The sequence below is a fragment of the Sarcophilus harrisii genome, chromosome 6 (genome assembly GCF_902635505.1).
Source record: "Sarcophilus harrisii chromosome 6, mSarHar1.11, whole genome shotgun sequence".
In the NCBI taxonomy this organism is placed as follows: domain Eukaryota; kingdom Metazoa; phylum Chordata; class Mammalia; order Dasyuromorphia; family Dasyuridae; genus Sarcophilus; species Sarcophilus harrisii.
In genome coordinates this window covers 180,214,213-180,242,176 of record NC_045431.1, presented here as the reverse complement: position 1 = coordinate 180,242,176, position 27,964 = coordinate 180,214,213, and the positions used below count along the sequence as shown (strand labels likewise).

The following is a 27,964-nucleotide window of genomic DNA, read 5'->3' as shown; positions in this document are numbered from 1 at the left end:
AACTTGTCTGGGCACGCTGAACTCAGCAAACATGGAGGTGCCCTGGGGAGGAGGCATCTGAGTCCCCAACCACATGAGAGAGTGGGGCCCGTGCCTTTGAAACGGATGAGACTGAGCAGGTCCCTTTTTTCTGCTGCCATTTCCTGCTTTGAACAGAAGGAGAAGACACGGACTGCATGGACACGGGAACAGAGCCAGCAGAGCCGTTTCCTGATCCTTCTCCTTTTTAGCCGATGGCTCTGAGAAACGAGCCTGGGGGTATTTGTCCCGTTTTGTGTCCTGTGTCATTTGTCCACCTGTTTTCAAGTGTCAGCTTGATCTCTATCAGACCCGGGAGTTAGAGCCATGGTAAACGTGGAACTAGTATTTTGGGTGGGATGGTGCAGCCAGTCTATGTGACATGGCTCCCCAGAAGAAAGAAAGAGAAGAGGGGGGAGAGAGAGAAAGAGACCAAGAGAAAAAGAGAGAGAGAGAGAGAGAGAGAGACAGAGACAGAGACAGAGACAGAGACAGAGACAGAGACAGAGACAGAAAGACACAAAGAGAGACAGAGGTAGAGACAGAAAGACACAAAGAGAGACAGAGACAGAGAAATAAAGAGACAGAGACAGAGAAAAACAGAGAGACAGAGACAAAGAGATAGAAACAGAGACACAGGAAAAGACAGACAGAGAAAAGAGATAGAGACAGAGACAAAAATAGACACACACACAAAGAGACAGAGACAAAGACAGAAACATATAGAGAGACAGAAAGAAAGGGAGAAATAATGATACACAGACACATACACAGAGAGACAGACATACAGACAGAGGAGGTATAAGGAGATGAGAAAAATTACTCTCCTCCAAGTTGAGGGGCGTGTGTTTGTACATTTGTGATCATATCTTTTGAAGTTAGTACTCATTTGTAAAGCCACTGTTAGTGGCTAAACAAAATGGAGACATAGCAGACCCTTCACTAACAACTGAGGGAACAATGTTAATGAGAGACATTTGCAGAGAGCCTAGATACTACCCAATCTCCAGAAGACCAGAGAACCCTTGGGGCTGGGAAATCTTATACACTTGGCCTTCAGGCAGGGGCACCAGAGTGATCAGTGTGTTACTTGTACTTGATCCTGAAGATGATAGAGAGTCACTAGATTTTATTGACATGGAGGTGATGTGGTCAGAACTGCACTATAGAAAACTCACTTTGGCAGCTGAATGGTAGATAGATTAGATTATGGAGAGACTTGTGGGAAGCAGACCCATCAGCATCTGCTAGTTTACTAACAAACTTGCTCAAGATCACAGAATTGGCAAAGGTCCAGACTGGTATGTCATCCTCTCGGGCTCCAGGTCCTATACTTTTTATGTACATCATGCTGCCTCCTCTTATTAAATCTGAAAATATGATAAGCATGTGATCTATGTCTTTATTTTAATTCCCATTTATGTCTTGATTTAGGTCATCGATAAAACATTAAAGACACAGGGCCAAGAACAAATCCCTGGGGCACATCACAAGAGATCTTTGGTTCTCTTTCATTACACTCTAAGCCCCCAGCCAGTCTGACTCCTCTCTACAGTGTTCTAATCACAATCTCATAAATCAGATCAGCAACATGCCTGGAATGCATTCTCTCCTTATCTCCACTCCCTCCACTCCACAAATTCTTCTCTTCCTTCATGTTTTCATCTTGGGTACCATAAAGTCTTTCTTTCAATCTCCAATATCTCTGGGCTCAGTTTCCTTTCTTCCGTCTTAACCATATTGTCAATCACTTCATTTATATTCTCTTCTCTCCCGGAATATCTCAACCTTTTGTGTAGCCACCATTCATTCCCTGGCAATCAACCTTGGGTCACTACCACAATCTACCCTCTCTTTTTCTGATAACCACTAAATGCTACTGGAGGTCATGCTAGAGTGCCAACTGAATCCATTACAAATCCCTGCTCTCATTATAGAACAGCAACCTTCTTATTCTTCCTTGATAGACTCTATTCCATTGCCTTTAGACTTTTCTTTTTGTCATGCCATCTGCTATTTTCAAGCCCTTAAGAACTAGATTGGGTTTGGATTACTCAAATTAATGCTCCCAAACTCCTAGTAATCCTCCTATGTTATAGGCTCCTGGTTACCTTCTCTGAACACTCTCCAACTTAACAATATCCTTTAACCACTGGGCATGAAACATGGAACACAATACTCTAGATGAGACCTTATGAGGGTGGAATATATTGGGTCTCTCACCTCCTAATTCCTGGAATATTCGCTTCTCTTAATGCTGCTGCCTTAGGTCACATTAGATTTTTTGGTTGCCATATCACAGACTACCTAATGTTGATTCCTCTAGACTTTACTGTCTATTAAAATCTCCATATCATCTTCAGAATAACTGCTGACTTTCCATGCCTCCCTGAGCTTAGACTAATGAAGTTGTTTTGTTTGTTTGTTTGCTGTTGTTCATTCATTTTAGTTGTATACAACTTTCCATGACCCCATTTGGAGTTTTCTTGGCAAAGATGCTGCAGTAGTTTGCCATTTCCTTCTCTAATTCATTTCTACAGATGAGGAAACTGAGATAAGCAGGCTTTAGTGACTTGCCTAGTAAGTGCCTAGTAAGTCAGATTTGAACTGAATCTTGACTCCAGGAAAAATGCTTTATCCATTGTTCCATTTAGTTGCCTAAATCACTATTAATAATATCTGAAAAATCATGGAAAACAGGAAGGGCAACATAAGACTGAAGAAGGGTAAATGTCCTGATTTTAAAAATAAAAATAAAAAGGAAGTTATGGGAGTCTACAATTACGGGTATGTGAGCTTGACATTGGGGAGAATTCCAGGTTGTATAATGAGAAAAATGGTTGGCAATACCTAGAAAGGTCACTATGACTTCATTAGGAACTTATTACCAGACTAACCTTACTTCCTTTTTTTTTGACAGGATTACTAAACTAATGGATAAGGGGAATACTATTAATTTGAGCATTTCCTAGTTTTTGGCAAAGGTTGATCAAATATTTCATGTGCTTGTGGAAAGGATGGAGAGATATGGATTACAGTAATAAAATCAGAATTGACTGGACATCCAGTGTCAAAAAGTTAATGATTCAATATCAACATGGTAGGAGGTCTCTGGGAGAGTATCCTAGGGATCAATCTGGACTTGGCCCTCTGCTCTTCAGCATTTTTATGAATAACTTAGATAAATTCATAGATTTCCTATTCATCAAGTTTATAAATGAGACAGAATATAGAAAGAATAGCTAATAGTTTATGACAGAATCATAGAGAAGAAGCAGGAGGAAGAGGAGGAAGACAAGGACGAGGAGAAGGGGGAGGAGGAAGAGGAGGTGGAGGAAGAAGAGGAGGAGAAAGAGGAAGAGGAAGAAAAGGAGAAGGAGAAGGAGGAGAAGAAAGAGGAGGAGGAGGAAAAGGAGAAGGAGGAGGAGGAAGAGGAAAAAAGAGAAGAAGGAGGAGAAAAAGGAGAAGGAAGAGAAGGAAGGCTAGATACTCTCTTACCATCTCCTCATTCATCTTGTGTGTCAGCTCCCTGCTGATAATTTTTGTTCAGTTTTCAGTATAAAAGCATTCTCTTTTATTTATTTTTTTGAATGTTTCACTTTTAAAAAAAATTATTTATTTATTTATTTATTTTTTGGTTTAATTTTCATTTATTTATTTATTTATTTTTATTATAGTACAGTTACTCAGTAAATGTTTGCTGATTTAAATTGAATGGAACTGAACATAAATGAAATGAGAGACTGAAATGAGCTAAAGTAAATTTATCTATATGTGGATACAATCCTGGTCACCTTAAAACAATAATAGGAATAGCGATCTTTAGACATCATCAGAAATGCATAAAATAAAATACATAGAATTATAAAGAAAACCAATCAATACATTGAAGAAAAAAGTTCACAGACCCTGTGAACCCATGAAGAACCTATTATTGAACAGAAAAGTCAAGCCCCAAAGGCTTACTAAATGTTCCACCATTTCTCCAAGGAGAATAAATCAATTCCTTAAATAAAACACACAGTATTGAGTACAATATTCCAAATGTGGCCTGTCCAGGCATAGGACGATGACATTCCTTGGAACTTTGAGCTGCATTATCTTTGGTTCCCCTCATCCTCTCTTACTCTGCTCTCTTCCTCCATTCCTTGAGATTGTTTGAAGTGAACACAACCTAGAAGAGTTCAGCTCCAGGATTAACACTTGAAAACAAATCCTAGTGGCTTCTGGATCTCCCTCTTCTGGCCAAGTATTACACATTCTGCAGTCACCTATCACCTTGCTCAACTGGCTCTCCAGGACACAATGTGCTTAAGGCATGTTGTCAAAAATGAGTCAAGTCACAGATACAAAGCCCAAGTACATCATTCTTTCTAAAACTGAAAGGATGTCCTTCCCTTTTCTTTTTTTTAAACCCTCCCCAATTCTGATGCTGTTTTTATTTTCTCTTCCACTGTTTTCCATTTCTTGACTTTATTAACACTTCTAGAAATTTAAATACATAGTAGTTTCCCCCTAGAGAAAACTTGCTCTTCCTGATTGAGATCCTCATGGTCCAGGCTATGCGTGAAAGAACAATTTATTCTTATTTTGAAAGATATGGTGGGAAGTACTTGGGACAGGGAAAGAGATGTCTGTTAAGTCCCATTTCTACCCTTTACTAATTAGGTGACTATCATTTTATTTATCTGGGTCTTGGGTTCTTCATCTGAGCTATTATGAAGATCAAATGAGTCAGTGTATATGAAAGCATTTTGTGTGGTGAACAAGGCAAACAGGTGTGAGGCAGCTAGGTGGTGAAAGTCCTCTTGGTTGCAGTCAGGAAGACCCAAGTGCAAATCCAACCTCATGTACCCTTACTAGTTGTGCGACTCTGGGCCAAGTCATTTAGCTTTTCTATCTGTATTCCCATTTGTAAAATGGTGATATAATAGCACCTGCCCCCTAGGGTTGTTGTAGGAATCAAATGAAATAATATTTATAAAGTACTTAGCACATAGTAATCAACTATTAAAACATTTATTAAGTGCCTACTATGTGCCAAATGCTATGGGGATACAAGAAGGGGCAAAAGACAGTCCCTACCCTCAAAAAGCTTACAATGTTTGTTTGGTTTTTTTTTTTTTTTTTTTTTTTTTTTTTTGCAATTCTTCTATACATACTTCCACATTTATCATGATGCACAAGAAAAATCAAATTAAAAAGGTAAAAAATGAGAAAGAAAAAAAATGCAAGCATACAACAATTTTTTTAAAAAGTGAAAATACTATGGTGTGATCCAGACTCAGTCCCCACAATCCTCTCTCTGGGTGCAGATGGCTCTCTCCATCACAAGTCCATTGGAATTGGCCTGAATCACCTTGCAGTTGAAAAGAACCATGATCATCAGAATTGATCATATAATCTTGTAGTTGCCGTATATAATGTTCTCCTGGTTCTGCTCACTTCCTTTAGCATCAGTTCAGGTAAGTATCTCCAGGTCTCTCTGAAATCATCCTGCTGGTCTTTTCTTATAGAATAATTATATTCCATAATTCATGTACTATAGTTTATTCAGCCATTCTCCAACTGATGGGCATCCACTCAACTTCCAATTCCTTGCTGCAACAAAAAAGGCCACTACAAATATTTTTGCATAAATAGGTCTTTTTCCCTTTTTTATTATTTCTTTGGGATACAGACCCAGAAAAACTGCTGGATCAAAAGGTATGTACAGTTTGATAGTCCTTTGGGCATAGTTCCAAATTACTCTCCAGAATGGTTGGATCATTTCACAACTCCACTAACAATGCATCAGTAGCCAGTTTTCCCACATCCCCTCCAACATTCATCATTATCTTTTCCTGTCATCTGTGGTACCTCAGAGTTGTCTTGTTTTGCATTTCTCTGATCAAAAATGATTTAGAGCACCTTTTTATATGATTAGAAATGGTTTTAATTTCTCCATCTGAAAATTGTCTGGTCATATTCTTTGACCATTTATCAGTTGGAGAATGGTTTGAATTCTTATAAGTTTGAGTCAATACTCTATACATTTTAGAAATGAGGCCTTCATCAGAAAATTCCCCCCCCCCCCCCCCCCCCCCCAGTTTATTGTTTCCCTTCTAATCTTGTCTGCATTGGTTTTGCTTGTACAAAAACTTTTTAACTTAATATAATCAAAATTATCCATTTTGCATTTCATAATGTACTCTACTTTGTTTTTTGTTTTTGGCCACAAATTTCTTCCTTCTCCACAGATCTGAGAGGTAGATTATCTTCTAATTTGCTTGCGTGTCATTCAAAAAGCTTACACTATAACAGGAAAAGATGACATATAAATAAATATATACAAAGCAAATTAATTATTATTATTATTATGAGAGAAGAAGGATTCTGGGAGTAGTTGAAACCTTGAATATATGGTTAAATAAAGTTATTTCTTGAGCAACATGCCTTAAGCACATTGTGTCCTGGAGAGCCAGTTGAGCAAGGTGATAGGTGACTGCAGAATGTGTAATACTTGGCCAGAAGAGGGAGATCCAGAAGCCACTAGGATTTGTTTTCAAGTGTTAATCCTGGAGCTGAACTCTTCTAGGTTGTGTTCACTTCAAACAATCTCAAGGAATGGAGGAAGAGAGCAGAGTAAGAGAGGATGAGGGGAACCAAAGATAATGCAGCTCAAAGTTCCAAGGAATGTCATTGTCCTATGCCTGGACAGGCCACATTTGGAATATTGCACTCAATACTGTGTGTTTTATTTAAGGAATTGATTTATTCTCCTTGGAGAAATGGTGGAACATTTAGTAAGCCTTTGGGGCTTGACTTTTCTGTTCAATAATAGGTTCTTCATGGGTTCACAGGGTCTGTGAACTTTTTTCTTCAATGTATTGATTGGTTTTCTTTATAATTCTATGTATTTTATTTTATGCATTTCTGATGATGTCTAAAGATCGCTATTCCTATTATTTTTTAAGGTGACCAGGATTGTATCCACATATAGATAAATTTATTTTAGCTCATTTCAGTCTCTCATTTCATTTATGTTCAGTTCCATTCAATTTAAATCAGCAAACATTTATTGAGTACTAGTGGCCAAGTGGATAGAACCCCAGCCTAGAGTCAAGAAGACTCATCAGACCCCTGCCAGGGCAGAGTACAGCAGGCTTCTCACCTGCCATGTTCTTCTCAGGACGTCTCATCTTCCTGAGTTAAATCTGGCCTAAGAAACTAGCTGTGTGACCCTGAGCAACTCACTTAACTTTGCCTCAGTTTCCTCATATGTAAAATGAGCTGGAGAAGGAAATGGCAAACTAATCTTTGTCACAAAAAAATGTTAAATGAGGTCACACAGGAGGACTTAAACAATTGAAGAACAACAATAAGCAATCCTGTGTTTTGAGCCCTCTGCTAGACCTTGGGAGAGATAATAGTTTTTAGCTTAAACAAAGAGTCCCGATTTTCTGGAATGAAGTCTATTCTGAGGCAATCTGAGACATTTAACCTGGAAAGGGGAAGATTTAGGGAAGCCATAATTCTTGTCTTTAGATATCTGAAAGGGCAGGAATTATGGAAAAAGAAACGTCCTCTTTGGCCCCAGGGGGTAGAGCAATGGGCAGATTTTATTTTAGGGGAAGTAGAATCTTCCTGATGAGGAGGGATGTAAAAAAACAGAGCAGGTGGTGAATACCCTGACTGGAACTATTGAAGCAGAGAGTGGACAACCAATTTTCAGGGAGAGTGGATGCTTACTTAGGAGGGTGATTGGAATGGTTGACCTCTTAGGGGTAAAAAGACTGCAGCAAAAGACCATGTCCCTATAGCAAATGGTCTCAGTATCTAAATGGGCCCCAGCTAGGAGCAAGATGACCCTGTAGAATTATCTTGTACAGACAGAGGTGTCCTGTACTAACACCCACTGTTACCTTATACAATTTGGAAGTTAAGCTATAGAAGTCACCTTCTGAGGCTATTGTACAATCTGGACAGCCACGATCACCAGTTGATTTAAAGTGCACAGTTAGCATAGCTTTGTCTGGGTTGCTTCTCATAAAAGGTCCCACCTCTATCCTTGTTAATTGCCATTTCATTAGGAACTTTGCCTGCTTGCTAACCATTACAAAGTTTTAATCCCTTGACCTGAAAGTAGTTTAAACCTGTGAATTCATTCTGGATGACATCCCCGCTTCTGGACTTAGACTTCACCAGTATCCATGGTCCTTTGCGCTTCACAGATGACCTGATTTCGTTAAACACAAAGACTCCATAACTCTTGAGCATTTTAGCCAATAATAATACTTAGCTATTATTAGCAGCCCATCTATGAGATTGAAGGACTTGTAAACTTAATTAAGCTAGAGGAAGAAACAAATGTGGAAAAAGGAAGTGATGTATTAGAGTTACAAAGGGGGTTGTGACAGAATTGAGTTTGTAACCCATGGCTCTTAGTCACAAAATCACATAGTCCTAATAAAACCTGTGAATCTATAGGCTGGCAAAAAAGACAAATTCTAACATTAACATAATCCTGGTTAAGAGTTATTTAAATAAATTAGACAATATATAATTATTTAATATTCAACTTGAAAGAGACCTTTAAAGATCATCTAAGCAAACTGCTCATTTTACATATGTGGAAACTGAAACCCAGAAAATCAAAGTTTGTTGCTAATGGATCATGGATGAGAGCCTTGGTCTCTTGATGCCCATCCATTTCACTTACCATAGACCCTCTCTGTAAAATAGCAATAGTTTTTTTTAAACTGCTAAAATTAATATTGCATGGTAATAATGAACATGTGTAATTTTAAAAATAAATTACTATAATACACACATATTCCTTGTGTCCATGATCCCCATGGAGTGAGGGACCCAAATGAACTCTTCTTTTTTTGAGCCATCCCATCCCACCCCTACCTAAGAGAAATTTCTTAATTTAGCAGCCATGTCTATATAGTAAATATTCCTGAATTCTATGGCTCTGGCTATTTCACATTGTTTCTAAATATTGTCTACTTACAGGATCATTGAATCTGAGAGCTGGAGTAGACCTCAGAAGCCATTCAGTCCAACTTCTACGTTAGCAGAAATCTTCTCTATAATGTGGTTTTGTTTTTGTTTTTGTTTTTGTCCTTTTGTCTTGAAGAAGACCATAATATTCAGGTGAATTGAATTTAAGTGATGGAGGGCTGTGCGAGGTCTCCAGAGGAGAAATGCTCTCTATAATATATCCTTCAAATGACCATCCAGACACTGCCTGAAGCCCTCCAGTGAGGTGGGGAACTAATTTTTTCCTAAGGAAACAAACACATTAATCATTAGGGAAGTAAGGGATTCTTCTATTAATCTGAAATTTGTCTTTTTTTGGCTTCCTATTTATACTCTCAGCTTTGCCCTCTGGGCTTAACAAAACAAATCTCATTCTTCTTCCCAGTGACAGCCTTTCAGATACTTGAAGATAGCTATCGTGTCCTTCCTCAATCTTCTTTTCTCCAGGCTGAACATACACAATTACTTTAATCAATCTTCACAAGGCATGATTCTGGTTCCTTTCAACTTTCTGGTTTCCCCTGTCTCCTAAAATTGAACACAATACTCTGGAGATAGCCTGGCCAGGGCAGAATACAGCAGAATTTTCACCTGTCATATTCTATTCAATATTTCAGTATTTCAAGAGATCTCCTATCTTGTCAATGTGTTTCCTCCAAAATATAAATTATATCCAGACACACCTACCTCTCTTGTGTAACTTTCCTCTATTTCCTTCTATAAATTTGTCACAAAGGGGTCACCCGTGTTTCACTTTCTTTATACTGATTGTGCTGATGTCAATGGCTAACCTTTAATCAGTTCTCAGTTTCACAACTTGCTCAGCCTGTCTTGTTTTCCATTCACCTGTCTTTAAAATGCTCTCCTTTACTCTCCTTTACTTTTCTTTTCCCATGTAATTTCTTTTTTTATTGAAGTTTTTTATTTTCAAAACATATGTAATGATAATTTTTCAACATTGATCCTTGAAAAATCTAGCCACTACAAAAAGGGCTGCCACAAACATTTTTGTATATGTGGGTCCTTTTCCCTCCTTTAAGATCTCTTTCCCATATAATGTACACACACACACACACACACACACACACACAGAGAATAAGATGACATTAGAATTTTCCCCACTATATTCCCTATTGATTCATACTGTATTTTGAGTCTGCTAAACTCTTGAATCTTTTTATACAAGATTTGCTGTCTCATAGAGTAACTCCAATTTTATCCCAGTGTAGGTGATTCTGTTAAGCCAAATGTTTAAAACTTTACTTAGTAGTTTTAGTCATGTCAAAGTCTTTTTAGACTCCTGCCTTTTAAGAATACCATCTAGTTTTGTCTTATTTACATATTTGGTAAGCATCCCAAGTCAACACACTAGGTATATGATTAAGGAGTCACTTAACATACCTCTGCCTCAATTTCCTCAACTGAAAAATGAAAATGATAGTAGAATTTACATCATGAGGGTCAAATTAGATAATTGTAAGGCACTTAGTATACTGCTTGGCTCATAGTAGGTATTTTTTAAAAACTTGGTTTTTTCCCACTCTTCCTCTCCCTGCCCTCTCATGGCATCTAAATCCATTGCTAACAATAGAATTTGAATAGGACAAAATAGAGTTTGAATAGAACAAAATTAAAGACTGAATCCTTGGAAAGTCTATTAAAAAGATACCTCATCTCAGTGTTTTACTACTTTTTTCGATACAATCATTTAACCACTCCCAATTCCACTTAAATTTGCTATTATCCAGTTTCTTCATTTTATACAACAAAGATGTCGTGAGGAATTTTCTCAAGTATTTTGCTAAAATCCATGTTACAATGTCTATTTGTATTTATCATTCCAATGATTGTCAAAAAAGGAATTGAAGTTAGTTTAGAACAACTTTTTCCTTAATGTTGTTGAGTCATTTCAGTCCTGATCCTATTTGGTTTTCCTTGGCAAAGATAGTGGAGTGGTTTGCCATTTCCTTCTCTTACTCCTTTTATAGAGGAGGAACTGAGTCATGGTCACACAGCTATTAAGTCTTTGAGGCCAGATTTGAACTCATGAAGCTGAGATTTCCTGACTTCAGGCCTGGCATTCTATCCATTGCACCACCTAGTCTCTTTTTTCTTAATGAAGCCATACTAATTTTTACTGATGACTTCCTTCTTTTTCTACGTGTTCACAAACTTCACTTTAATAATATATTCTAGAATTTTATCAGAAATCAAAACAAAATTTAACAATTATCTATAGATTGAAAAGTACAATTTCTTCTTTTTTTGAAAAATCAGAACCAGGAGTTCATGCTTCTAACAATGGGACATCGTTCCTGTTCTTTACAGTTTTCCAAATAAGAGTAATAGGAAAAAAAATCTTTGTCACAAACATTTCTGTTAAAAGTCTACAATCCACAATTAACACAAATTTCAAGAGTAAGATTCAATTCCTTATAGGGAAGTGATGAAAAAAAATTGTATGTGTGTGTGTGTGTGTGTGTGTGTGTGTGTGTGGTGTATCAGCAGTTCTTATAAGTAGAAACATAAAAATCACCCACTGAATTAGCAAAGATCATTAAAAAAAACTCTCCTAAAATTCAATGCTAATGAATTTGAGGATTAATAAGTTGTATATTATAGCAATCAATTATAGCAATAGAAGTAAATATAAACAAAAGCTATCCATCCATGACTCAGTGATCTTACTTATAGGACTATACTGGAAAGATAGTATTTAAAAGGGGGAAAAGTTCTATCTGTGTGGAAAATATTCCTAGCAGCATTGCTTATAATGACAAAATACTAAAAATAAATGGGACATACCTAATGTATGGAGAATGGCTGAACAGTTTGCCTCCTATAAATATAAGAATACTAATACATTGTAAGAAATGACAAAGACAAAGAATCCAAAAGAATATGGGAAGACATTTAAATGATGCTGAGTAGGAAAAACCAAAACTAGAGCAGTGTACACACCAATTTTAACTAAGCAAGAAATCCTAATAAACTCAGAAAAATACATACAATCAAAAATGCATTTATCAAGGCTATGTTACAGAAATTATGTTAAGTGTTGGAAATATAAAGCAAAAATATATACTATCTCTTCCTCACATGTTACCTTGTAATGGAGGAGATAATTGGATCAATATTTATCAACTCCCCATTATGAGTTAAGCTAATTTCCCCCCTAAAAGGCAATGAAGCTGCCTCCAATACTTGATTATTCACTCTGCTATCCATGAGGTTTCTTGAGGCTTTAGGCCCCATTATTATGTCTTTTTGTTCACCTAAAGGTATAAAAGAAGACTGCCTACATAGAGTTGGGGTTCTTCAGACTACATCTCATCCCGTTGACCAGATGCATTTCAGCAGGGCAACGAGGGAATAGGGTTTATCTACTTGAGATAAGTGTTACATTTTTGTTCCATATCCTTTCTCCTTTTTTAATTGTTGAATCACTCATTTGGTTGAATTCAGATTTGGCTCATTTGATTCTATATTGAACATGAGCTGATTCTGGTCAGTCCCAGACTGACGTAGTAACTTTAGGGGAAGAAAAGTAGAAGCTAAGGGAACTGGGAAAGGTTTCTTGTGGTACTTGATCTACTCTCAAAGGAAGCCAACGATTGATTCTGTGAGGTGGAGGAGAGTAGGGAAAGAATTACAAACATGGGAACCAAGCAGGAAAAGGGTAATCAGATAGGAGATATATCAGGTATCATATATGAGGAATATACCATATAATATATATGAGGAATAGCAAGGAGATCAGTATGACTGGATTATTGAGTGCTTAGAGAAGAATAATGTGTAAAAAGACTGGAAAGAGAGGAAGGAATCGTGTGAAAAATTCAAAATGTCCAGCAGAGTTTATAATTGTAGTAGTAATAGGGAACCAATAGAGTTTATTGAGTAGGCGCAGTAGTTCTCAAAGTATGGTGTAGAGAATCCTGGGGATCTCTGAAACCTTTTTAGAGAGTCTACAAATTCAAAAAATAGTTTTTATTTCCAATATGGTAAATGTCTATAAATATAACCCAGATAAACAAAAACGCTTTGGAGAGATCCTCAATAATTTTTAATAGGATAAAGATAGTGAAAACAAAAGTTTGAGAACCACTGGAGTAGGGCATGACATGGCTACATCTAAGCTTTAGGAAAATCACTACATAGATCACTATCTATGTAGGAGTTTGGAGAGATTGAAGGCCAGAAAGGCCAAGTAGGGGGCTTTTGAAATAATCTCTAATAAAGACCTCAATGAGGACAGGGGCTGTAAACAAGGATAGTCATGGAGTAAAGAGCAGGGGGCACTTACAAGGGGCAAAAAAAATACAACAGTATAAAAATGACAAGACTTGGTGCCTAAGGTTGTGAACTTGGTTGACTGCACTCTACAATAATAGGGAATTTGGGAACAGAGTTAGATTTCAGGGAAAAGATAGATGCTGAGTTTGAAATGCCTATGGGATATCTAGTTTGAAATGATGAATAGGCAGTTTGTAATATTAAACTGGAAGAAGAACAAAAAATTTTCATAAGGAGGACACAGAAATAGGATAATATTTTTTATTAATTTTATTATTAATTTTAAATTAGTTTATTACTTTTTAATTAAATATATATAAAACCAAGCAAATGATGGAAATTTACAGTTTCATGTACATTATTTTTTATTACTCCTTTTTATGTACTCTGTGCTTCAGCTAATCTGATTTATGAGCTGTTCCCAGTACTATATATTTTACCCTTTGATTCTCCACACCTTTGCATTACCTATTCCTCAGGCTCATAAAGCACTCCTGCCTTATCTCTGTCTCTTAGCATTTCTGCTTTCTTGGAAGACTTATTTCCACATATTTTTTTTGATTGGAAGACTCTCCTGATTCCCCATGAGTTATTAGTGATCTTTCCCTCTTTGAATTGTCAATTATTTATTTATCTATGCACAAGCTATATCCAATCAGTAGAATGTAAGTTCCCTTAGACCAACGCTTCTTAAATTTTCCCCCTTCAATACCCCATTTTGCCAGATAAATTTTTACATAACCCTGGATATATATGTACATAAAATAGATATACAAATCAAACATTTATTGATAATCAATCATAATTTAATGACCCCCCCCCCCACATAAATATGGGATCAAGAACCAGTTCAAGAAGTTGGACCTTAGAAGAGGTACTCTAGTTTTTGTCTTTGATTGTTCTTCTTCCTCTCTATCCCTACCCAGTGTCTTACATACAATTTAAAAGCTATTTCTTGAATTTAATGAATTCTTATTTGTGTATTAGAATGTTTGTAATCGCTGATAGTTTTTAAGATTATAATTTTAATTGAGTGTAATGGTTAACACAGAAAATAAGATCACTATATTCACCAGTTCCACTCATCCCTTTTTGTTCCAGACATGATATTTATATGGCACCCGAGGAATGATTGGTTTTGAAAGCATCTTCTTAATCCAACTACACCAAAATCCTCACTAGTATAGCTAAATGCAATTCTTCTAAACTGGGTCCCCTCCCTTTCATCTTGAAGGATATTCCTGCTTAGTTTAAAGTGGGCTCAGCCATTAGGCTGAGTTATTATGAGTTCAAATTTTTTTCAGACTTCACATAAAGTTAACATGGCGAAAATTTGAGTGGAAAGTAGGGGGAAAAGCAATTCAAAAACACAGACTTAAAACAAGTAAATGTCTTACTTTACTTAGAAAAAGAATTAATATCATATAAAAAGATAAAGAACTGGAAGACTCTTCCTTGTAGAGAGAAAAGCCCATGGCATAGTGACTAGAACACCGAATCTGGAGTCAGGAAGTCTTGAGTTAAAATCCAACCTCAGATACTTAATAGTTGTGTGACCCTGAGTAAGCCATTTAACTCCTGTTTGTCTCAGAACCTTCAACTGTAAAATGGGGATAATAACACCTTTCTCAGAGTTGTTGTAAGGTTCAGATGAGATATTTGTAAACATAATGCCTGTAGCCATGCAGTAAGCACTATATAAATGTTAGTTATTATTAACTATTAAAATTAGTAGCTTAGCAAAGAAGCTGTATTGCCTACTTATTAATATACTGACTATAGAAGCAGGTAGCAACAGCAGCTTAGGTGAGATGCTAGATATACAGAAAGGTAGGCAGAAAGAAGCAGAGAGCAGTATAACATCACAAATGACATCCGCTGGCTCTGTAATACTAATGGCATAAGTTATCTTTCTATATGTGTTCCCTGGCTATGCTCCTTGACATATAATCTCTGGTCATGTATTCCTTATATATGTACTCCTCCATGAGAGTTCTTTAGTGGCTCAGTTACTATAAGTAACTGCAGTATTAATACCTGCACAGAGTAGGTACAATAAATATCTGTTAATTTATTTTGCTATGCTGATAGGTTTAACATCTTTGCTTTGACCTGGTTCTCTGGTTAGTCTAGTACAAGAAACATATCAGTGGGGGTTCATGAGAAATGTTTTTTTAAGTGGATACTGACTTATAAAATGCTTCAGATCTGAGGAATCTGAGGGCTCATTTATTAGGGGTCCCCCAAGTTCTAATAAACGAATGAATGAGTGAGTGAATGAATTAGTGACTAAATAATAGTAGCTTAGCAATCACATTCACCAGGTTTTTCAGGATTCTGGTATACACTTTATCTGGACCTATTTAACCCAAGAAGTCAAAAATTACTTTCTTACAATCTGTATTTATCTTAGGTTTTATCTCTCCTGATAAATATTTCTTATGTATTTCCAAGTGTGAAGCTCTTTCTCCTTTCTAAGAAACACAATAGCAAACTTGAAGTTAAATAATTCTGCCTATTTTCCATTATCCTTTCCTCAGCAGAATTTTTTGAACTCCCTTTATTATCCTCCTAACTTAGCCTTCATCAGAATTCCCAGTCCTTTTTGTTTTACTGCTCCAGAAATTATTTTCACAAAATCATGATACTCTATTCTATCTGTAGTAAATTATGCGCCCTTGTTTCCATCTCCTGTACTCATTTTTTAAAAATCCAAATTGATTAATATAATCCGTACATTCAATTCAGCAAATATTTCTTAAATGCTTCATATGGCTGAAAGTCTTTGCTCTCAAGAACCTTCCATTCTATTAGGGGAAAACAACATGTTTAATAAACTGAGTTAAATAGATAATATATATATAGCTTATTTGTGATAGGAAGGATGCTATGAAGTGGGGGAATCAAGAGAAATTTCCTAGAAGAAATAGCTATTGAACTGAAGTTTGAAGGAAGATGGGGATTCATTGAGACATGGGACAGCTGCAAAGGCACAGAGATGAAGAAAAAAGAATAGTGGATGGTAAAAAGTCATTAAGCTGGAAATAATGTGTGAAAAAGAGTAATATGCAACAAACTTAGAAATGTAGGCTGGAAGCTGGTTTGAAAAGACCTTGAAAAACCCAACAAACAAAGCCACATTGCTCTTTAGATAGAGCCTCCTTTTATTTACTCATAGGAACCATTTGTATTATATGTCCTCAGAATTTCAGCGTTGAAGGTGCCTTATTCTTCTCTGGCCAATTTCTGCTATAGAGTTTTAGGCCATGGGGTCCTACTGAATTTTTTTCTTTGAACTTTTAAAAACTGATTTATTCCAACTTTAAGATGTATATCAGTCTACACTCAACTTCCATCTATGGAGGAGTTTGGAGTTTTTTTTTTTTTTAATAAAAAACTTGAAAACAATAAAAAAATTTTAAAAAGTGAATATGAAATTTCATGGTCACTTTCAAGTTTTCTCTTTATTGTTTTGCTGCCCAGAAAATTAGCCTTGACATTTAACCTCTTCTACCTTTTGAAAAATAAAAGGAGCATTAAATTGAATCCAGAATTGATAAACTGCTGGTTTGCTTGTAAACAACATGATCCAGCCTATGGTCAGATCACTGAAATCATCCTGTGCTGCTACACAATGCCTCCATATAAGATTTATGAAGGATTTCTCAAACTCATTGTTCATTTCCCCATAATCAAACATAGAACTACTTTATATTTTATTGTAGATAATCATCTTCCCAAGTTGAAGATAAACAATGTCTAATGAATTTGTAGTTGTTTTTTATTCTTCCTTTGTTCTTGAAGAGAACCAATGACATCAGGAAGATGATGTCTTGACTTGCAAATGAATTAGATTTAAGTGAAATTGGGCTGTGCATAGGTCAGGAAGATTGACAATGACCCAGAATGTAGTGGAAGAATTAAGGTCATGTGAGTCCATTGGCAAGACATAGGTCAGGATGACTAGCAATGACCCAGGTTATAGGAGACTTTGGCATTTATAAACTAAGTTCTTTCTCAGTTTGTCTGAGGCAACATCCATTCATTGATTTAAGGCTAGATAAGAATTGAGACAAAAGATGACCTAATTTGCCTACTCAAAAGAATCAAGTTGGAAGGGGTTAATTTGTTAATTTAACACTGGATCTCCAAAAAAATAAAATAAACAAAAAAATACCCATGGTACACTTTTTACTTTAATCCATCATTTTTTTCCATTACTTCCTTAAGTTTAGAGAAAAAACAATAAAAGAAGGATTGATTTGTAACATTTGCTGATTTAGGAGGTGTAAATGCCCATTGAAAATTTAACAATCAGCCATCCAGACATATAAGCTGGCTCCAGCACATCCTGGGGGTACAAATTGTAATAGACTGGGAATCAGGAGACCAAGTTTCCTTAAACCATGAGATCACAGATCTGGAGCTGAAAGGACCTACCTTCTTGTTTTAGTTCTGCCATTGTATAATTGTGTGACCTCACTTTCTATAAAATAAGATTATTGATGCAGGTTATCTTTAAAGATCCCTTTCAATTTTAATTCCATAGAGACCAGGGGATCAACAATAACAACAATCCCCCAGAGAACAATAATGAGAGAGTGAGTTGAGCTAGATGAGGAAGAAAGAAAATCAGAAGAAGAGAAAATGTCTTCTTCAATGAAACATTTGTTGTGTTTCTAAGTTGAGCAACAGGTTAAAAACTGTGCTCAATTAAGAGGTCAGGGACAGCAGCAATTCACCCAGTGTCAGAGAGAAAGCCTCCTCATCCCACAGCCATATCACCCCCTGGTGGAAAAAGATTTTATCATCATTAAATCTATGTACTACAGTTGGGGGTTTTATTATTGAATTTTAGAGCTGGAGAACATCTAGTTCTGAGGTATGCTGGAGGCAGCTTGAACTGGCCCCAGAGCTCTAGTTGTTAAACTTTCAGTGTGAGCATTCATACTTCTGAAATCGGCAAACTACACATCAGGATTTGATTTATTTTGTAAATGGTGGAGATTTAAGAAAGTGAGAATTTTTTTTAATGATTTGATTTAAATTTAAAAGTGTGTTATGGTACATTTTTTCTTGGAGAGCTACTTGTTAAACATTTACACGTATGTGACCTAGATTCACCAGTATATGGCCAAGGGTTCATAACTTGTTTGTGTCATGGACCTCTGGAAGTTCAGTGAAGCCTATGGAACCCTTGTTAGAATAATGTTCTTAAATACATAAAATGAAACACATACTAATACCAAGGAAGTCAATTATAATAAAATACTGTTACCACAATAATTTTTAAAAACAGGGTAACAGACCTCAGATTAAGAATCCTGGATCTACAATTTGCTTACTATTTTAGGGAGGGGATGGTGAGAGAGGGAGGAAAGGAAAAAATTTGGAGCTCAAAAATTTGTTTTAAATGAATGTTAAAAATTGTCTTTACATTCAATTGGGAAAAATATTATTAAATATATAAAGGATATATAAAATAAATATAAGGGAAATATACATTTTATATATGTATTTGTGCATATGTATGTGTGTATATACATATATGTATATACAAAAACACATATATATACACATATTCTTGGATTTAATTGTGCACAGTAACAACAAGGTTGCAATGATGATCAATTGTGAACAACTTGGCTATTCTGCCCAATACAATAATCCAAAATAATTCCAAAGGAGAAAATCTGAGTACAAATGGAAGTATAACTTTCCCTTTCTTTCTTTTTTTTTTTTGTTGCTTTCTAAAAAACAATGTGAATAATCTGAAAATGTGTTTTAAATGATTTCTTTTATATGCATAATTGATATCCTATTGTTTACTTTCACAATGAGTGATAGAGGTGGTGGAATGGAAAAAGAGAATTTGGAACTCGAAATTTCTTTTGAAAAGAAAAGAATGGTAATAACTAAAAGTAAAGTTTTTTAACCTCAAAAAAAGAAAAGAATTCTATATCTAGTTCAATCTTTGTTTTTTTACATAGATGAAAACCATCTTAAGCAAGAACATTTTATGTTAACTTTACAGAGATAAAAAAAGCCACTTTCTATATTCTTTAGGTTATCATCACTAATATTATTGTTTTTCCCACATTATAAAAAACTCTCCAATGGCTTTTTAGTTTTTTAGCAATTCTCAAGTCCCTTCCTGAGGAAAAATTGCATTAAATGACATTTTTAAAACCTAGTTTGAGGCTGAATTAATATGAACATGCTATTAATAAAACTAAAAGCATTGAACTGTCTGTCATCCAGCAGAATGGAAATACAGAAAACAAGGAAAATGGGGACTTGTCAAACAAAGCCTTTTAATTCTAAATAGCACAATATTTCTATCAGAAAGATTCTGTCATCTGTGGTTGGCTGATGTAAAATCATTTAGGTCCTTTTTTGTGACAGCCCTGATGACAGGCAGAAGTCAGGGCAGCCACGAAGATGATGAATTCATTGAAGTCCACTTGAGAATCCCCATTGTCATCCAGGTTCTTGAACAGTTTCTCAACTGCATCATTATTCTGCCCAGTCTGAAAGAGAGAAAGAAGTGGATATAAGACTAACAGGGAAAGGGTAACCAAGGGCAGACTTGTCCCTCTGGACATTCTATATCATTCCCTAATGTCTTCAACTGCAAAAAGGAGAGAAAACTGTTCCTTTGAGCCACCTACTTAACCGAGATTTTGTGAGAAGAATTAGATCAATTTTGGAAAATTGTATACATTTGAGTAATTATGATTGTTATTTCCATTTTTTCCCCCAATTTACAAAGTACTTCTCCCTTAACAATCCTGTGAGGCAGGTAATGTACTATTATTGTTTTCATCTTATAGATGAAGAAACCATCAATGGAAATGATTGTCTATTGTCAATCAGCCAGAATTCCCGAGTCCCATTTTTCTTACTGTGAGGAAAGAAGAAAAAACAAGATGAAGGGACAGTAGAGATAAAAGCATTAAAGACTGCATTGTCTCACTCCCTAACTTTTTGGAGAAAAAATCAAGGAGGAGAGGTAAGATGACTTCTTCCAGATCATAAGGCTTCAACCTAGTTAAGGAGACAAGATGAGCACTTTAAAAGATTGTAAATAATAATGTAATAAAGAACCGAGTACATGTCAACAGATGGTAAAAGTCCTACAGGGATTTACAAATTTAGAGCTCATTCATACCTGGTATCTACCTTTGCAAATCTCTGCTGATATTGAAACATATGCACTGTTGGATAATAGCTCATCCCACAGAGCTACAGAAAAAAAGTTTTCCCTGGAGCCATAGGCTGAATGAAGCTCAGTAACAATGAGAAAAAGAATATACCAGTTACTAAGCATAAATATTTGATTCTTACATTTTTTTATTCCTTTCAGGGATTTGAATCTTGATATAAATTTATCTGTACCTCAGGTTCTCCAAGAGGACTATGGGATATCTAAGGTATCTTTAAGCTCTATGTTCGAAAGTCTCTTCGGGCTCTCATTTCTCATGTGTTATGTTCTAAAGTTAAGAACTTAAGGTCCTTGAGGTCAGGGATTGCCTGAGTATGAATGTGTATCCGTATATCTTGGCTGATATCTTGGCACACAGTGGGGACTTAATAAATGCTTGATTTATTGATTGATAAGACCCTAGCCAGCCCTAAGATTCTTTGTTCTAAGGCCCCTTCCAGTTCTAACATTTCCCTTTCAATTCTGTTATCTTATGTCCTAAGGTCCCTTTCAAGACTAGTATTCCAAACCTGAATCTGTGAGAACACTGCAATACGGCAATAGACATGTGATCCCCACCCCACTACAGGCAATTCACAGAGGCTATTTTGCAAATCACCAGCAGATGGCACAAATGACATGTAACAAATGTACTGATTATGGCAGTGGTATGGGAGCTACCTGAGGGGAAAATGGATGGAAATATTTGATAATTTTTAATGAAGTAAATTAAAAGACACATTTTTGCCCAAAGGTGAAAACTGAGAAATGCTTGTTTGTTCTATGTATATTTATTTATGTATATTTAAAAAATATCATCTTATCTACATTTTATTTTTTTTAATTAAAGCTTTTTATTTTCAAAACATATGCATAATTTTCAACATTCACCTTTGTAAAACTTTGTGTTCCAAATTTTTTCTCCCTCTTTTCCCCCAATCCCCTCCCCTAGACAGCCAGTAATCCAATATATGATAAACATGTTCAGCTGCATTTTAGAAGAAAAAAATAGAATACCCTGAAATAAGAAGCTTGAACTCCATTGAGGCAGGACCTGGATCCATCAGAACTTTAAAATTTCAAAGATCTGTAATTTTATCTATGTGGAGTCTACTTCTATATTGCATGAGCCACAATCTGTACCAGGCTTAGCAGATGTTATTCCAGGATTAAAGATGAAAAAAACAAACAAAAATTCATTTTCCTATAGCCAATCTAGTGATGAGTCCCTGCATTTGCTAAAGTCTGGTCCTTGAAGACAGAGAAAGGCAGAGACTGAGGGAGAGGGAGAGAGGGAGAAAAGAAGGGGAAGGGGAAGAGGGAGGGAGGGAAAGGAAGAGAGGGAAAGGGAAAGAGAAAAAGAGAGGGAGAGAGAAGAGAGGGGGAGAAAGAAATAGGGAGGAGGAAAAAGGGAGAAGGAGGGAGAGGGAAGAAAAGGGAGAGAGGGAAAGAGGTCTTGCACTAAGCTCATTACCAAAGGTTTTCCAGCTTTGTAGGAACTCCCAAAATGAATTTCTCTCCATGCACTAGGAACATGGGGTCTCCCCCACCCCAAGTTGAGACATGAAAAGTTAAGTCAAGTCAGTAAGCATTTATTTAGCATTAACTATGTGCCTGGCACTTAACCCATGGCTTGGCACTGTGTTAAGTGCTTGTTATACAAATAAAAGTAGAAAGACAGTTTCTATCATCACAGAGCTTACCTTCTAATGGGGGAAGACAACACATAAAAAGAAGTTGGAGAGGGTGAAGGAACAGAGGGGCCCCAGAGAGGGTTACTGTAAACATAGTTCAGGAAAAGAGTTAAGAGTGCAGTCTGAAGAGGAATGAAGACAGACAGGTGACTTTGGTCACCAGAAAGACTTTGATGGGAAAGTTCCATTGATATAGAACAATGAAAAGAAGGCTTAAATGGGGAAGCAGAGTTAGATACAGACAAGGAAGACAAAGGACAAGAGAAAAAGTCAAAGATTTCTTTTATCCTATCTTTGATACAATGTTTCTTTCAATTGTAATCCTTTAATACTCTATTTTATAGGTACCCTGTGGGGAAAACCTGCAAAGGAACCTAGAGGCAAGACATCTGATCATCCCTGCTCTGCTTGGAGCTGGAGATGGCTCTCTCAAAAACTACACAAAAATCCCAGCAACTCGTAGCGCTAGGACTTCATCAGGAAATATAACCCTTGGTCTACTCAACTTTAAGCCTTGGCTCTGCCGTTTATCAACTGGTCAAGTAACTTTGGCTTTTGGTATCTCTCCTTATATGCAAGATAAGATATGAACCTATAGGATATACCTCTCAGAGTTGTTGTAAAGTTCAAGTGATCTATCACACAGTCTCTCTCTCTGTGTGTGTCTGTCTTTCCATCTATCCATCCATCCATCCATCCAGCTAGCTAGCTATCCTTATCCTTATATCTGTCTCTTGGCAAACTTTAAAACCTGGCAGCTAAAGCTCCAGCATGGCACTCAAAATTCTCCAATTTATCCATTTAGTCTTCTTTCATATTTCTTCTCTTCACACTCTCAACATTCTAGTCCAATTAACGTGCCAGCTATTCTCTATAAATGGTATTTCATCACCTGTTTACCCACCTTTGAACTGGCAGTGCCCATGTCTAGAATGTACTCCCTCTTCATCATCTCTTAAAGTCCCTAAATCCCTTTAAGGACAGTTCAGACTCTACTTCCTAAATAAGCAGCTCTTCTGGATTTCCCTATGATCTTAGTGTCCCGTCTTCCCTTTCTCCCCTTCCTCTTCTCTTATCAATAGTTATAACTAAACTTTGGGTTTGTTTGTGTACATGTTGTTCCTTGTGGCAGAATGTAAGCTCTGTAAGGTCAAAACTGTTTCTTTTTTCTTTTTTTTTTTTTGTCTCCTCATTGCCTTCACAGTGACTAGCACATGGTAGGTTCTCAATAAAGATTTATTATATTGAAAATGGTATACAAATGTCAAGAGAAGGCATGATATAGAGAGAAGTCTCCAAGAGGTCTTAGAATCAGGAAGGTGTGGGTTCAAGTCTTTTTCTTTGACTCATGCCAGAGTAGCACAGTGCCTGGCACGTAGTAGGTGTTTAATAAATATTTATTGGATTGTCTATGCACAAGTTAACCTCTCAGTGCTCTTGGCAATTCTTTAAAACTACAAGTTGCAAGAAAGTTGTAGATCTATCTTTAGATTCTTATAAATATAGGAGATTCCTATAGCAATGAAATTACAGGTCTGTCTCTATCCCTGTTTTTAAAAAATAGTTATTATTATCTATTGAGAGATTTGAGCTTTAGTTTTGGCTCTGTGATGTCAGGTAAATCATTTCCATTTCTGATTTAACTCATTAAATTGAAAGAGTAGAACTAGATGATCTCTAAAAATTTATTCTATAATTCTGTGAGCTCTAAATAGCCTTTTGGCTTTAAAATGTAAAGATAACTGCTTAATATGGCATAGTGGGGAAAGCACTGCACTTGGAGTTGGGAAATAGGTTGAAATGATAGTTCTGTCCTTACTAGCTATGTGAATTTTGACAAAATAATTCACCAATCTGAAGCTCAGTTTCCCCAGCCATAAAATAAAGATAATACTTGTACTGAATGTGTCTCCAGGTCTCAGTTTCCTTATCTATAAATCAAGGAGATTGCATTAGATGATCAGTAAGGCTCTTTCGAGCTCCAAATTTATGATCAGATAAACTTGGTCACTTATGGGACTATGGTAAGGAATGTGTACAAAACAGAATTAAAATGCCAAAGTAGGTGAAAATCATTCAAAAGCCAGGAGTCTGGAAACAATAAAGTAAATGTAAATGGGTACTGGGGTAGAACAGCGGCATTTAATAAGGCTATTTAGCATGGTGTAGATGTGAATACACATGTCTCTCCCAGGGCATAGAGATAATATTATATTATGTTGTTACTTCTCGATATTATCCCAGAGACACATGAATGAAATCTAGCTAGTCCATGGCAATAATCAAATCGAGCTGGCCAGTCAGGATAACTAATAGTTTCTAGGGCTAAAGGAGCCCAGCCTGAAGATAAGAAAGCTAGAATACTGTCAGAATTCTCAAATATATTACCAGTGAAAAAAAGACTGTTTCAAGGCATTGTGAGGTCGGAGCAACTATTCCCATAGGGAACAAAGGTATGGCAGATTGGGGCAGACCATGCTGGGGACTCCTTTTCTTTCAAAATATTTATATCCAGAAAAGATGAAGTTTAAATGGACATGCTAGGTAGTTTTTAAATTGAAAAGAAGTTTTTAAAAAGGAATTATTGTAAAAGATTTAGTGATATCTTCTGATGACAGTCTTCTGACTGATGTTCAAGGCTCAGCTCTGCCAACTAGCTTGCTTGGGCAAAGGTCACTTCCCATTTGGGGGCCTCAGTTTCCTCATCAGTAAATTGAGGAACTCAATCTAGAATCATCTAGATTCGTCTAAAGTTCCTTTGAATTCTGACATTTTATGTTGTAGGATCTCTTCAGCTCTGACATTCTGTGTAAGATTTCCCAGATTATAGAATGAAATTCTATTCTAGGAACTAAATCAGGCCATTTTTACCATAGCTATTTTAACAAATTTCTTTGGCTGTGACATTAATCATCTTAAGGTCCCTTCTGCTCTGATTTTGTGGCTTCCAAGATCCCTTTAATCTCTAACATTCTTTTATTCTGTGTATTATTATTGTTAAAAACAAGAGCTTACATTTCTATTGTATTTGAAAGTCTACAGTATACTTCTTAATTTCTTTTTAGAAAGAATAGTTTAGTGTAAAGTTAGAGTCAGAATAAGATGATTTGGGTTATCTACCCATCCCAACACTTTCTGTATAACCTTGAAAAAAAGTGACTTAATCACTTTGGGTCTCAATTTCCTGCTCTGTAAAATGAGCAGGTGGATTAGACAATCTCTAAATATAGTTATTTAATCCCAACTCTTTAAAAGTAATATTTTATTTTTTTTATTCCCAACTACATGTAAAACATGTAATTTTGACATTTTTTTTTTAATTTTTAATTTCAAATTCCTCTCCCTCCCCCCTCCCCCGGTCTATCCTTCCTGAGATCTATGCAATTTCATATAGGTTATTCATGTAAAATCATGCAAAATATTTCCATATTACTGACTATATTTCAATAGGATATACAGAGTTCGTTAAACCAGGTTGGTTTGGGGGTTATCTTGATTATCTGTTTTGGCAATATTGATCAATCAGTTCAACTTTCTTTTATTTAGATGGCTAGGTATACTACATGGGTCATTTCCATCCCTCCTCCCAGCTCTCAATGTATTTTTTTTCCTATCCTATTCAAAACAGTCAACATTTTGTTTAAATCTGAAAATGCCTGTGAGGCCTAGACTTGTAATCAGAAAGATGTGATACTGCTACTTATTAGCAATGAAATCTTTAAAAAAATCTCAACTTTATTGATCTTAAGTTTTCTCATCTGTAAAATGGGGATAATAAAACAAGTAATTACAACAGTAACAATAGGAACCTTCCATTTAAAAAGCACTTTTAAACTTATCCAAAGTGAAACTAGTATCTTATTTTTACAGAGAAGAGACTTTATAAATCATTAAACATTTTTTAAACATGAGCGATGTAAACTAACAATAGTTACCTCTAGAAGCACATCCTTCCATAGTCAAGAACTGTCAATTTTATAGAATTTCTTTGAATCATAGATATAGAGATGGAAAGGAAGTTAAAAACTTATTTCTCATCCTCCAGCAATCTTTACCTCAAACTTCCTTCCCCATCTCATTTTACTGATGAAGAAGCTGAACCCAGAGAAGTTAAATGATATTATACAAATAATTAATGACAAACCTGGGATTAGAAACCAGCTGTCCTGACTTTGTGGCTGCTCAGTAATAAACTCTTACCTTAACAAAGTTTGGGAACTCTTTTTCTATCAGGGTCTTTAGTTCCCCTTTAGTCAGAGTCTCCTTGTTGCCTTCAGATCCTGCATACCGGTCAAAGACATCAATGAGCATTGCCATGGCTGTTTCCAGTTCTGACATATTCTCTATACTCTTGACTTCCCTTCTTTCCAGAAACAGGTTTGGTTGATAATGTGTGCAAGCTGGGAGACTGATGTCTTTTATAGAGCAAGACTCACTATTGACAAAATGGGTGGTGATTAGTTAGCTTAGTAATTTCTTTTTTTTTTAAGTTCCAAATTCTCTTCCTCCTTTCACCTACTCTCATACCCACTGAAAATGCAAGAATTATAATATCCATTATACATATGAAGCCATGCAAAACACATTTCCACATTTAGCTTAGTAATTTCAAAAGTTCTTTTTCCTTTTGGATATCCAAAATAGATTGCAGGTTCTATTTAAATCAGTTCATTTCTATTGTTGCCATTTTTACAAATTTATACAGTCCATGCTTCCTACATGTTTCAGTACCATTTTTAGTGACACACAAAGTAAGCCTTTTACTCCAGAGAATCATCAAAATTCATACGATTAAATGTTTAATGATTTACAAATTAGAAGGATAGAAAATAAATTTACAAACATCACTAATATTTCATTTGTTACTAACAAAAATCAAGAAGAAAAGATAGAAAAAGAAATTCCATCTCAAAATAACTACAAAAGTGGCAAGGAACTGGAAACTGAATAGATGCCCATCAGTTGGAGAATGGCTGAATAAGTTATGGTATATGAATGTTATGGAATATTATTGTTCTATCAGAAATGATCAGCACAATGATTTCAGAGAGGACTGGAGAGACTTACATGTACTGCTGCTGAGTGAAATGAGCAGGATCAGGAGAACATTATATACTTCAACAACAATACTATATGATGATCAATTCGACAGACATGGCTCTTTTCAACAATAAGGTGATGCAGGTCAATTCTCATAGATTTGTGATGGAGAGAGCCATCTGCACCCAGAGAGAGGACTGCATTCAGAAAGAGAACTGTTGAGGACTGAATGTGATTTACAACATAGTATTTTTACCATTTTTGTAGTTGTTTGCTTGCTTTTTGTTTTCTTTCTCATTTTTTCCTTTTTGATCTGACTTTTCTTGTGCAGCATGACAATTGTGGAAATATGTATAGAAGAATTACACATTTTTAATATATATTGAATTACTTGCTGACTAGGGGAAGGGGTGAGGGGAAGAAAGGGAGAAAAAATGGAACACAAGATTGAATGTTGAAAACTATCTGCATATATTTTGAAAATAAAAAGCTATTATTAAAAAAAATAAAAATAACTACAAAATCTATACCTATGCAGAAAATAGTCTACCAAGATACACTTGAGACTTATGAAAAAAAACTTCAAAATGATCTCTGCACAAGTAAAGGAAGACTTTAAAAAGGAGATTTTCAATGTTCATGAGAGAAAAAGAAAGAAAGCAGCACTTTTGTGATAGCAAATAAT

At 35.9% G+C, this 27,964-nt stretch overlaps 1 protein-coding gene and 1 long non-coding RNA gene across 3 annotated transcripts; one reads left to right on the top strand and one right to left on the bottom strand.

Annotated features, from left to right (window-relative positions):
- Window positions 1-19,544: 19,544 nt before the first annotated feature.
- Window positions 19,545-27,091, bottom strand: S100P (S100 calcium binding protein P). The gene is made up of 2 exons (XM_031941266.1): window positions 26,440-27,091; window positions 19,545-19,871 (listed from the first exon to the last, which is right to left on the bottom strand). The coding sequence occupies exons 1-2, from the start codon at window positions 26,575-26,577 to the stop codon at window positions 19,722-19,724; spliced, it is 288 nt and encodes a 95-aa protein (XP_031797126.1). The 5' UTR covers window positions 26,578-27,091; the 3' UTR covers window positions 19,545-19,721.
- On the top strand, window positions 19,805-22,891 carry LOC116419709. 2 transcript variants are annotated; one of them, XR_004229997.1, is made up of 3 exons: window positions 19,805-20,069; window positions 20,175-20,353; window positions 22,584-22,891. It is a non-coding gene; the product is annotated as an uncharacterized LOC116419709 (long non-coding RNA). The 2 variants fall into 2 exon arrangements; XR_004229996.1 differs by lacking the exon at window positions 22,584-22,891 and adding an exon at window positions 20,708-20,876.
- Window positions 27,092-27,964: the final 873 nt, after the last annotated feature.